The 13,557-nt window shown below is 42.9% G+C and overlaps 1 protein-coding gene across 1 annotated transcript in view; it reads right to left on the bottom strand.

The window, feature by feature from the left end:
* Positions 1–13,557, bottom strand: part of LOC141273220 (uncharacterized) — a 35,193-nt gene that overhangs the window by 8,520 nt on the left and 13,116 nt on the right. The window contains exon 7 of the mRNA XM_073684791.1: positions 8,602–9,768. Within this exon, the coding sequence (XP_073540892.1) occupies positions 8,602–9,768 (1,167 nt within the window). The remainder of the gene's footprint in view (positions 1–8,601; positions 9,769–13,557) is intronic.

Genomic DNA, 13,557 nt, shown 5'->3' with positions numbered 1-13,557 from the left:
AAAATAAATAAATAAAAAATTGGAGGCATTGTCCACTCAAAACAAGCATTATATTAACCGAAAAATGGTTCCATTTAAGAATATAACCCCTCCCGCAAAAAAAACCCCAAAAACAGCAAAACATACGGCGACATCAACAGAAACGTTCTGACTCTTTGAATGCAACAAATGCAAACAAAAAAAAACAAAAGCTTGATTATTAAAAGTAGGCTGGTCCCAAAAGGGTTAATTCCCCCTCCATCCCATCAGATGGGAAGCCTAAGGGGTTAATGCTGGCTGCTGCCCCCAGTGCTGGGTAATCACCTCTTACCTCCTCCACCTGCACACTGGAGATATGGCTGTTCTGTGCTTACAGGATCTGCGGTGATGTCACAGTCATGTGATTGGTCACATGTGTGGGAGGAGTCAGATCACATGACCAGAAAGCTCAGCATGTGCTGGATGAATGGATTTATCAGATCACTGGGATCCTGTCTGCAGGTTTTTCTGCACTCGGATGCTCAGTTTTTATACGTCTTCTATTGTAGGCGTCCTCTTACCATTTTTTTTCTTTGTCATCATCACATTCCTTTGGTCATATAAGGGCTGATTTTATTGTTGTACAACTTGAATTTTTTTAATGAGGCTATTTTGGGGTATATATATATATTTTGGTCAGATTTTATTCATATTTTCTTAGGGAGTGTAAAAAAATAAGAATATTTTGCAACTTTTTCAATTTTTTTTTTTTTTTTTTTTTTAAATTTAAAATGACATATTTGTGAAGAAATGAAGTCTAAAATTTCTTTGAACATTTGCATCAATTGTTACAAAAAAATAAAAAAAATACGCCCTCAACAGAGGAGAGCGACTCGATTTGAAATGAAGTTGACTAATTCAAATACTTGTGACAGATGGATAATAGGATAGATAGTAGAGTTTTGAAATAAAATTCTACTAGAAATTTTTCAAAAATCTGTACTATTCTGAATTCTAGAGGTGACACTTGATAGATTGAGAAAAATTGCAGGAATAATTATGGCAAAGACAGTCAAGGATCAGAAGTGTATCTAGGGTTGTGGTTGAGGAGGGTGAAACTTTTGAGTTGCCCCTAACCAGGTAACCCTGATTACAGAGGTGCACCCCAATAGTGTTTGTAGGAGAATCTCAGCAGATGACCACGCTGTTACTAAAAAAAATCTTGATACAAAGATTCAAAAAGATCTAAAGAAACTGGAACTGTGGAGTGTGAGCAGCAACTAACAGAATGGTTTTTAACAAGGAGAAATGCAAAATCCAACATCTGGGCAAGAAAAATGAAAAAAGCATATACAGAATGGGAGGAATAGGACTAAGCAACAGCACATGTGAAAAAGACTTAGGTATACTAATAGATGACAGACTGCACATGAGTCAACAGTGTGATGCAGCAGCAAAAAAGGCAAATACAATTCTGGGATGTATTAACAAGCATAGAGTCTAGATCACGTGAAGTAATTATTCTCCTCTACTCCTCTTTGGTCAGACCTCATCTGGAATACTGTGTCCAGTTCTGGGCACCACATCTTAAAAAAAAGACATGAAGAAATTAGAGCAAGCTCAGAGAAAAGCGACCAGACTGGTGACCGGTCTGCAAACTATGTCCTATTAGGAACGGTTTGAGAATTTGGGAATGTTTAGCTTGCAAAAGAGAAGACTGAGAGGAGACTTAACAGCTGTCTACAAATATCTCAAGGGCTGTCACACTGTAGAAGGATCAGCTTTATTCTCATTTGCACAAAGAAAGACTAGAAGCAATGGGATGAAACTGAAAGGGAGAAGATACAGATTAAATATTAGAAAAAACTTTTTGGCAGTGAGGGTGATCAATGAGTGGAACAGGCGGCCACGAGAGGTGGTGAGTTCCGCTTCAATGGAAGTCTTCAGAGGTTGGACAGACATCTGTTTGAGATGGTTTAGTGAATCCTGCATTGAGCAGGGGGTTGGACCAGATAACCATGGAGGTCTCCTCCAACTCTTAACATTCTATAATTCCTCATCTTGGTATGTCACTCTCCGCAAGAAGAAACGTTATCCCTTGAATCCTGGTTTTCATAGTAATTATATTAGACACTCTGGCACCAAAGTCTATTTATGAATATTGGGGTTTGCGCGACAGGCGTAGGTCCTATAGTTATGGGAGACATATTTTCGGCATCGTGATGAAGTGGCGAACGTAACGCATTACATCACTGGACGATCTGCGCATCAGCTCCAAATTAATATCAGCCCTATGGATAACATTATGAACGCCATGTTTCCTAGAGATACATTCATGCAGAGGTGTATCTAGGCTTTCTGGCACCCAGGGCAAGAGGTCAGTTAGCCGCCCCCTCCCCAACTCCACACCCCAAGCACATATGTGATTTGCAAACTTAGTCACGTGCCGACGAGCTGCTCTCCCTAATTCTCTCAATGTTCAGTGCAAAACAGAGAAGCGGAAAGAGAAGCTCGTTGTCAGGTGACCGTAAGTATGAAAATCACATATGAGTGAGATATCCATGTGACGACTGCTGGAACCTGCAAGCTGAGCTGAATCCTGACAGTGAGGATATTACACGCTGTTAGGATTGGCTACAGGGCTTCATTTTATAATTAAAGGGCTCGTCCAGGTTTGAGATTAATGTCTGCAGTCACTCTATGTGTCTTCAGGCTTCTGAATTCTCACAGCGCATGCACTGCACACTTTTAGGATTCTGCCTTGCACAAGTATGTGATTTGTATACTCAATTCATTGTCATTGAGTGAGGCCTCGCATGTCTAGTCAGCAGGTGACCGCAAGTATACAAATCGCCAGCACCAGAGAATCCTGACAGCATGCAGTGCACACTGTGAGAATTCAGAAGCCTGCAGTCACATAGAATGACTGCAGACTCATCACAAACTTAAACAACCCCTTTATCTCTCCTAACATAAATAAAAATATAAGAATTAGTCAGTATCACAAAAAACATTTACATTCAGGTACCTGATAGATGATGTTGTCTCTGGATTGTCTCTTTCTTATTCCTCTTGCCCAGACGCCATGATGACTTTTCTCATCCACAGCTCGTCTCTGCAGACTTCCATCTTCTCCGGTCTTCTGCAGCACATCCCCACAAAGATAGCAATGACATTATAATGCTCCTGAATAAAAATATATACCCTAAGCTGAGCCCCTGAATAAATAATTGTTCCTGCACAAAAATGACCCCCACACTGTCTTTCTTATAGTACATGCTCTCCACACTGTCTTCTCCTTACCATACTGGGCCCCCTATTCACACCATCCTCTCACATCGTGCCCTCCCTATAGGGCCCAGTCTCTATACTGTGACCCCTCATCACACTCGTCCTCCTTGGCTTACTGTCCACTCCTGGCTGTGCCCTTACACTGTCCTCCCATACTACGCCCCCAACACTACTCATTCTCTATTCTGTGCCCACTCACACTTTTCTCCCACCATTATTCCCCCCTCCCCTCATCCTCCTCACACTGTCTTCTCTCACATTCCCCTGCTAACCATACTGTCTCCTCATATATTTACCCTCACACATCCCCCCCAATTCTACATACTTGGTCTGCACACATCCCATCACCCCCGCTCCCCATACTGTGTCCGTATACATTCCCCTCCTTTACTCCCCATATTGCGTACACATCCATTCTTCCCATTTTGTATCCGCACCAATCACCCACACCCAAAATCTCCCCCACCCCTCACCCCAGCCATACAATAAATCTCCCACAAGCCATACAATAAATCTCCCCCCATAGTAAATCTTCCCCCAGTCATACAATAAATCTCCCACAAGCCATACAATAAATCACCCCCATAGTAAATCACCCCCCAGCCATACCATAAATCTCTCCCAGTCATACAATAAATCACCCCCCATAGTAAATCACCCCCCAGCCATACCATAAATCACCCCCCATAGTAAATCACCTCCCCATAGTAAATCACCCCCAGCCATACCGTAAATCACCCCCCAGCCATACCATAAATCATCCCCCATAGTAAATCACCCCCCAGCCATACCATAAATCACCCCCAGTCATACCATAAATCATCCCCCATAGTAAATCACCCCCCAGCCATACCATAAATCACCCCCAGTCATACCATAAATCACCCCCCATAGTAAATCACCTCCCCATAGTAAATCACCCCCAGCCATACCGTAAATCACCCCCCAGCCATACCATAAATCATCCCCCATAGTAAATCACCCCCCAGCCATACCATAAATCATCCCCCATAGTAAATCACCCCCCACAATGAATCTTCACCTCCATTTCATCTTCGGTGTCTTCAGCTCTGAAGCACAGAGCACTTTCCACCAATGTGCGCCTCTGCAGCGTCGGTGAGTGACGTCAGCAACGTGATCACATGACATGATCACGCTGCTGGCGTCGCTCTGACCCTGAGGTCAGAGCTTCAACGCTGGGAGCCGGCACACCGCAGCTTCTCTGAGCTGGGTGTCAGCTTGACACCCTGCTCAGAGAACTGCCGACTCTCAGTCTGGGGGACAGCAGAACGCAGCCGCCAAATATGGCATTAATATCTCTCACCTGAAACCTCCGGGGGGGGAGGGGGGGCAAATACTCTGAAGGTTGCGGATCCCATAATTTTTTGGGACCAGAGCCGCATCCCATGGATCAGTCCCATCTTAGGTCACCAAGGGGAGATATGTGGGTGTGTCTTTTATTTAGTGCAAGCAAATTCTGAATTATAATAACTGGTCAGTACTGAGTGTTACAGCTCCGTGTAGGCCTGCACCATTTTCCAATCGTAGCCCTCCCCTATGCCAAGATCTGTGCTATTCCTGTGACATCAGTTCTACAAATTTTCTTTTGAATGTCCTTTTTATTTATGCGATTATATATACTGTATTGTCTTGTCCTCTTTTGTATATCTTTATAAACACAGCCTACTTTTCAGATAAAATATATAAAATTTAATAGCTTTGTTCCTCTTGCTCTATAAACTGAAGCCTTGTGAGGTCGTACATTACCAGAAATGGGTGTCTAATAAGCCCATGTAAACGATCGGTAGTTGGCAGCTAATTTTTCATGGGTTATTGAGGAGCTTAAAGGGGTTGTCTGGTCAAAAGCGATATGTCTTGAGTCACTCTGTGTGACTGCAGACTTATGAATCCCCCCAGTGCACGCATTGTGCACTGCGGAGATTCGCCGGTTTCATACCCTCCAGTTTACATACCAGAGGGTATGTAGGAGTCATGCATACCCTCGGCCAGTGGGCGCCGCCTCGCTCCATACACTTGTATAGAGCGAGGCCACGTCCCGTCTAGTGACGCGAACGGCCAGTAGACTATTGTATGGAAAGCGAGGCCGCACCCACTGGCTGGACAACCCCTTTTATGGTGACTGTGCCGAAGTATATACAAATATTCCATAAGTTGGAATCGGATGTGTTTATACTATACGATCACTGGGAAACACACAATAACAAGCCTAGCAGCGAAAGCAGCCATGGCCTCGTCTAGCAATCGTCAGTCAATCGTGTGGTTGTCCTGACGATTGGATGCATGATGCCCCACTGTTCCCTGACAACTTGGTGGCAGTGGTGGGATATCTGTGTGATTCCCCCAGCTTTTCCCTGACAAATTGGTGACAGCAGTGGGATATCTGCGGGATCCCTTGGCTGGTCCCGGACAAAAGCAATTTGATTTATTTCAATACAGTTGCTTGGGGAGGTTTCAGACAGCTGGTAAGAGGAGTTTGGTAGGTAATGATGTTATACTGTAGTCCACATGACATCATAGACTGACTTGATGTTGACACATGAGAGTTTGTACTGGACTGATATTCACAGTGGAGATCACAACCCAACTTCCTATAATGAATTACAGAAAATGCATAGATGGAACTTAGTTGGGATGAAACAAATTACATAGCTTGGATATTTCTGGGAAGTGTCCATTATATGTGCAAAAAATTGCAGTGCTACTTTAATCTTTCAAGTGGGATGAATGTTGCCAGAAGCCTGTTAATAATGTGTAATCTGTCCTTTTTCCTTTCAACCAGGAAGATCTAGTATAAGACCATAGGTTCACAACATTGTAAGTGTAGGGTAAGCAATAAAACTCATAAAATGTCCTAGGTATATGCAACTATTGATCGTACCTCACATACACTAGCAGAATCTCCTGTAAGACTGTCTTAAAAGAAAAAAAAAAGATACACTAAGATGATGAGTTCTTCATGAAGTTTGCCACTCTTAAGTGGATAATGGGGTTTACTCACCTGAAGAACTATAGTAGACTTCAGATACTTAAATGTGTAGCGCTATTGCCGGTGCTCCTGCATGGTGTCCCCTACTCTACTCCTTCCATGCAGGGACCTGCTGGCTTACTCACCACCCCGGCCCCCTGGTGTGGTCCCTGCGCGTGTATTCCTTCATCCACTGTGCTCCGGAGGCGCTCCTAGAACGCTCGCCCCCCTGCTCTTAAAGGGAGGCATTTAGTTAATGTGAATATCTGCAAGATGTCTCCCAGCCAATAGCTGGAAAGCATCTTGTATAAAAGGCATTCTCCCCAAAAGGGAGGGGACTGAGCAACACCTATAGTTATGTTAGATGGTTTGGTGTGCAACTATATGTTGCCAGGTCCCCCGTCCCTAGTTTGTTAAAGTAATTCCTGTGTCCCTTTAGTCCAGTATAGTTTGTCCGTGCTCCTGTAACTGCTTCGGTGGTGTCCATATTGTCTGCTACCCTGGGGGGCTGAATGCCCAGGCCTGAACTCTGAACCTGTCCCAGTGGCTGTCCTGTCTGCACAGTCTGAACTTGTCCCAGTGGCTGTCCTGTCTGCACAGTCTGAACCTGTCCCAGTGGCTGTCCTGTCTGCACAGTCTGAACCTGTCCCAGTGGCCATCCTGCCCTGTTGAGAATATAAATTAACGTTGTTGACCCTTGGGGTCAGCCACTACTGCTGGATGTGCCCTGGAGTGGCACCTGGCAACTACCTGCCACACAAGCCTGACCTCACCACTAGATGCTTTACCGAACACCAAGGTAGTAGCTTAGTTACGCCCCTCCAGGGTAAGTCCGGTATGTGGCACAATGGGTCCCCGAACCACGTGCGCCACCTAGGAGCATAACAAGATGGGTTATCCAAAATTTTCAAAAAAAAACTTGTTTCAGAAACAGCATCACACCTGCTCTTTGGACAGTTTCAGGTCCTACCATTAGATATCTCAAAAGTACCATTTGTGTTCACCAAACTAAGAGGTGTCTCCCTTATTTTATACTTCACTGTCTGGAGGATGGTAGTGATTTAAATGTTAGGCTCACTAGGTGAAGTGGATCCTCTAAAACTCAAGGTGGGCACACAAAACATGGATACTGGAAACCGCAGGCAGGTGGGAGACGTTCAGGAGACCACTGACAGGCAGCTGGGATACTGGAAACCGCCGCAGGCAGGCTGGAAACGTCCAGGAGACCAGGACAGGCAGCTAAGATGCTGGAGACTGTAGACAGGTGGCAGACATCCAGGAGACCACTGACAGACAGCTGGGATGCTTGAGACTGCAGGCAGGTGAGAGACATCCAAGATACTATAGGCAGGCAGCTGGGATGCTGGAAACCGCAGGCCAGCTGGAGATGTCCAGGAGACTGCAAATAGGCAGCAGAGCAGATCATGGTGCTTAAAGCAACTCAGAGTCTTAGGAGCACTGATGTCTTAATACCAAAGCACAGATGTGTGTATTGGTGAGCATTATATAGGCCCGTACAGATGCTCACATGGGATCACACTGGGCCATCTGCAAAGTTAGAGTGGAGCACAGCAGAGTCTAGGGTGAGGGAAGCAAAGCACGGATCCGGGACAGGTGCGTAACACCTAACTGCACTTCAGAGCAACAAGTTAGTGTTGAGTGCCCTACAAGAGGTGAGATGGGTAATGTGCCTGAAGAAATCTAGTTGAATTAAAGAAAGTTTTTCAAAGGCTTCATTGTAGATGCTAATAGTCAGGAAATCTATGGAGACTAGTCTGGGATGAGTAGTCTCAGGAGAATAAGATCTGCATCAAAATTTCAACCTCAGTCAAGGCAGTACCTTCAGCCAGATGGAAAGAGAGACCTATGCAACAGGAAATGATTTCCTATTAAACAATAATTTCTTAAAAGGATCAATATCCTCCATTATCATGTAAGCTAAATATAGGATCAATGGGGGCCCAAGAGGATTGGTCACACATTAAGAAAGCGCAATCCATTTTAGTACAGACCAAGATCAGAGGGAATGTAGTATGAATATACTCAGGCAAGCTACAGTCATGTATATCAATAGAAAAGTGGCCACGAAATCAACTTCACTTCTACAATTGTTCCCCACCATGAGTCTGACTGAGGAGCAATTCATGGCCTTTACCACAGTCCAAGTGAAAAGCTCCACAAACAATATTTTATACAATTATCTCATATGAAAATATCATTAAAAAAAAAAAAACAGAAAATGTCCTAGAAATTTCCAAACTCATCATCTAATGTATATTCTCTGTATTCTATTTGCTTTTAAGATGTTTATTGGTAATTGCATACATTTCATAAATTACATGTAATTTTTTGATGTATACGAAGACTTGATTTTCGGGTAAAACATTTCCCACAATAAGAACATGAATATGGCTTCTCCCCTGTGTGAATTCTCTGGTGATTAACAAGATGTGATTTTTGATTAAAATATTTCCCACATTGTGAACATGAATATGGTTTCTCACCCGTGTGAATTCTCTGGTGTTTAACAAGATCTGACTTCTGGATAAAATATTTTTCACATTCTGAACACGAATATGGCTTCTCCCCTGTGTGCCTTCTCTCATGTTTGACAAGACCTGATTGACGTGTAAAATCTTTCCCACATTTTGGGCATGAATATGGCTTATCCCCTGAGTGAATTCTCTGATGTCTAACAAGATGTGATTTGTAGTTAAAACATGTCCCACATTCTAAACATGAGAAAGCCTTCTCCTGGGTGTGAAGTCTCTTATGTACAACAAGACTTGAATGATTTGTAAAACGTCTCCCACATTCTGGACATGAATATGGTTTCTCACCTGTGTGACTTCTCTGATGCCTGACAAGATGTGATTTAATTATAAAACATTTCCCACATTCTGAACATGCATATGGCTTCTCCCGTGTGTGACTTCTCTCATGTATGACAAGATATGTTTGAGTTTTAAAACGTTTCCCACATTCTGGGCATGAATACGGCTTCTCCCCTGTGTGAATTCTCTGATGATTAACAAGATGCGATTTCTGGTTAAAATATTTCCCACATTCCGAACATAAATATGGCTTCACACCCGTGTGAATTCTTTGATGATTAACAAGATGGGATTTCTGGCTAAAATATGTTCCACATTCGGAACATAAATACGGCTTCTCACCCGTGTGAATTCTCTGATGTATAACAAGATGTGATTTCTTGTTAAAACATTTCCCACATTCTGAACATGAATACGGCTTCTCCCCTGTGTGAATTCTCTCATGTATAGCAAGGTGTGATTTCTGGTGAAAACATTTTCCACATTCTGAACATGAGAATGGCTTCATACTTGTAGGAGATGTTTGATGTTTTGTACTCCTTCTGTGAATTTTATTTTGTTTATCAGTGTGTGATGAATTAGAAGATGAGGCTATATCAGGGATATTGACATGTACTTCATGTGCAGCTTGTATGATATCCGGATTATAGACTTTAAAATCCACCGTCACATGTCTCTCTGAGTTTCTGGTACAGTCATCTGCCAAAAAGTAAAGCTGATTTTATTATTTTTGAATAACAAAACCATAAAAGTATGTTGCTTATAACACTTTGCCCAATATAGCTGTAATTTCAGTTAGAACCACACTTTGTAAGGTTGCAGCATATGCTGACAATCTCTTGCCCCTATATTTTAATCCCTTATACAGTGGCTTGCAAAATTATTAACCCCCCCCCCCCCTTCCCCCCCTTGGCATTTGTCATGTTTTGCTATCTCACAACTGGGAATTTCAATGTTTTTTTAAGGTTTGCATCAGTTCATGTAAAGAACATGCTGACAATTATGAACATTTGGTTTTCTTTTTCTTGTGAAGCAAACAACAAATAAGACAACATAACTGTAAACTTCAGTGCGCATAACTATTCACCCCCCTAAAGTCAGTATTTTGTAGAGCCTACAGTTGCAAGTTGCTTTGGATAAGTCTCTATGAGCTTTCCACATCTGGCCACTGGGATTTTTGCCCATTCCTCAAAACAAAACCAGCTCCTTCAAGTTAGATGGCTTCCTCTGGTGAACAGCAATCTTCAAGTCTGACCACAGATTCTCCATTGGATTAAGGTCAGGGCTTTGACTAAGCCATTCCAAAACATTTGCACGTTTCCCCTTAAACCACTCCAGTGTTGCTTTAGCTGTATGCTTTGGGTCATTGTCTTGTTGGAAGATGAATCTCCGTCACAGTCCCAAATTACTGACAGGTTTTGCTCTGTATTTCGCACCATCCATCTTCCCCTCGACTCGGACCATTTTCCCTATCCCTGCTGCCAAAAACATCCCCACAGCATGACGCTGCCACCACCATGTTTCAATGTGAGGACGGTGTTCTTAGGGTGGTGAGCTGTGTTGGTTTGGTGCCAGACATAGCGTTTACCTTGGTGGCCAAAAAGTTCAATTTTGGTCTCATCTGACCAAAGCACCTTCCTCCATACATTTGGGGAGCCTCCACATGTCTTTTGGCAAGCTCAAAACAAGCCTTACAATTTGTGTGTGTAAGTAAAGGCTTTTTTCTGGCCACTCTTCCATAAAGGTCACCTCTATAGAGTGTACGGCTGTGTTGTGGTCGTATGGACAGATACTCCAGTCTTTGCTTGAGAATTCTGCAGCTTCTTCGTGGTTACCTTTGGCCTCTGTGCTGCCTCTCTCATTAATGCCCTCTTTGCCCAGGCTGAGAGTTTTGGTGGGTGTCCTCTCTTGGCAGGTTTGTTGTGGTACCATGTTCCTTCCATTTGATGGTAATGGATTTGATGGTGCTCTGGGGGATCATTAGAGATGGTGATATACAAAAAAATAAATAAATAACCCAACCCTGACTTGTACTTCGCAACAACTTTGTCCCTGACTTGTTTGGAGATCTCCTTGGTCTTCATGGTGCTGTTTGGGTCAGGGTTAGGGTTAGGGTTAGGGTTATACAAACATAAATTACAAGCCCCCCACCCCCGGCCGGAGTAGATCTCCTTGGTCTTCATGGTGTTGTTTGAAGATCTCCTTGGTCTTCATGGTGTTGTTTGGAGATCTCCTTGGTCTTTATGGTGTTATTTGGAGATCTCCTTGGTCTTCATGGTGTTGTTGGAGATCTCCTTGATCTTCATGGTGTTGTTTGGAGATCTCCTTGGTCTTCATGGTGTTATTTGGAGATCTTCTTGGTCTTCATGGTGTTGTTAGGAGATCTCATTGGTCTTCATGGTGTTGTTTGGAGATCTCCTTGGTCTTCATGGTGTTGTTTGGAGATCTCCTTGGTCTTCATGGTGTTGTTTGGAGATCTCCTTGGTCTTCATGGTGTTGTTTGGAGATCTCCTTGGTCTTCATGGTGTGGTTTGGTTAGTGGTCCCTCTTGTTAATGGTGTTGCAGTTTCTGTGGCCTTTCAGAAAAGGTAAAGTGTATATACTGACGGACATGTGACACTTAGATTGCACAGAGGTGGACTTCCTTTCACTAAGCATGGGACTTATGAAGGGAATTGCTTCCACCACTAACTTTTAGGGTCTTTATCGCAAAAAGGGTGAATACACATGCACGTCAATATTTAGTTATTTGATCCTATAAATTTAATTTATGCCTATATTTTTCTCATTTCACTAATTTAGACCATTTAATGCTGATGCATCACAGCCAAATCAAATTATAGGTAAAAAGCCAAGGGGGTGAATACTTTTGCAAGCCATTGTAGATTTAATTTCAAAATAAACTTTTAAAACATTGAAAGAGTTTAATATTTCCCTAGCCGATTTGATTATGTCAACGCTAGCTGTTTTCTGTCTCTTCTGTTGGGCCCCAACCTCTCTCAAGCATTTAGGGATCAGTGTAACAAGTCATAACTATCACCTCCTCAGAAGTTCCCACCTTTTCTTCATGCTATCAAGGATGGTCTAACAAAATTATATAAAATAAATATTTTGACCTGCCAAGTGCTATCAGTAGGCTAATAAATTGATCCCTTTAACCTACAACCTTTCTCAGACTGCTCTGAATCCGACAATCACAATATGATTAATCTGGCAGTGTCAAATACCATCACAGAAAAATTTGGGGGGCCAACCCTTAGCGTCCTGTTGTTCATTTTCCTAGCCGACTAGAATGCTTTGGACCATTTTTCAAAGTCTTTGGCTTTTCCTAAGTTTGATTGAAAAGACATCATACTATATGAGATATTTGGCCTACAAAGGGCATAGTTGTCAAGGCTTCATAGATACATGAAAAAAAAAAAAAAACCCTGTAATGCTTCTTTAGGAAATTAGGGGGAAAAGAACATTAGTTTGAATCAATATGTGTTTAAGCAAATTATCGCTAAGAGGAAGATTACAACATTTTGGGAGAATGTGGGGAAAAGGCATGATATTTCCATTACACAATACTTTACTGATAGATGAATTATCTTTAGTTTCCCAGTTTATGACATTAATGCAATGTGTGAAAATCTGTAAAAAAAAAAAAAAATGGAAGCGAGTTGCTGTAAACACATGGAAGATTGTGAACGCAAGGACGCAAGGAAAGAGCGATTTACTGTTTTTTTGCATTTTATTTTTTTCCCCTCACATTATTCCATGAGCTATGATTTTTTTTTCAATTAGACAGAGGTGTATGAAGGCTTGTTTTTTTGCAGGACGAGTTGTAATTTTGAATGACACCATTTACACTAAGGACAGGTGATAATAACTTGTTTCTACTAGAAAACCTCTTTAATTATTCAAAGTGCACAAATAGCTGAGAAATCTGGATTCTCGGCCCTAACTATTAAAATTAATTTCCCATATTATTCTCATGCTATATTTTGTGTATATGCATGTATGTATATATATATATATATATATATATATATATATGATCGTCTTATCCCGTCTGTCTGTCTGTCTGTCCAGGAAATCCTGCATCGCTGATTGGTCCAGCCGCGGCCAATCAGCGACGCGGGATTTGAGAAAAAGATGGCGGCCGTTAGCGGCTCATCTGCAGGACGGAGGTCAGCGGCGATGCAGCAGGGAGATGAGCGGCGCAAGGCGCTCATCTCCCGGCCGCTAACTGAACGGAGGACCGGGGAGTGGCGCCGCCGGTCGGGATGCTTCTGCTGCGAGCAGCTGCGCATCTCCCAGCTTCTCGCAGCGGAAGTAGCCGCACAAGCAGCGCCGCTCCCCGGTCCTCACTAATACGACGCTGATTGGTCGTGGTGGCCGGCCGCGACCAATCAGCATTATTGACGCCACATTTAAACCCCGCTCTGCTGATTGGTCGCGGTGGCCGGCCGCGACCAATCAGCCATATGGGCGGCAAATTTAAAC

This window comes from Phyllobates terribilis, unplaced genomic scaffold, assembly GCF_046119375.1.
Source record: "Phyllobates terribilis strain yellow unplaced genomic scaffold, ASM4611937v1 Scaffold_5__5_contigs__length_657084704, whole genome shotgun sequence".
Classification (NCBI taxonomy): Eukaryota; Metazoa; Chordata; class Amphibia; order Anura; family Dendrobatidae; genus Phyllobates; species Phyllobates terribilis.
The sequence above is the reverse complement of the archived record's forward strand: the minus strand, read 5'-3'. Positions and strand labels throughout refer to the sequence as shown.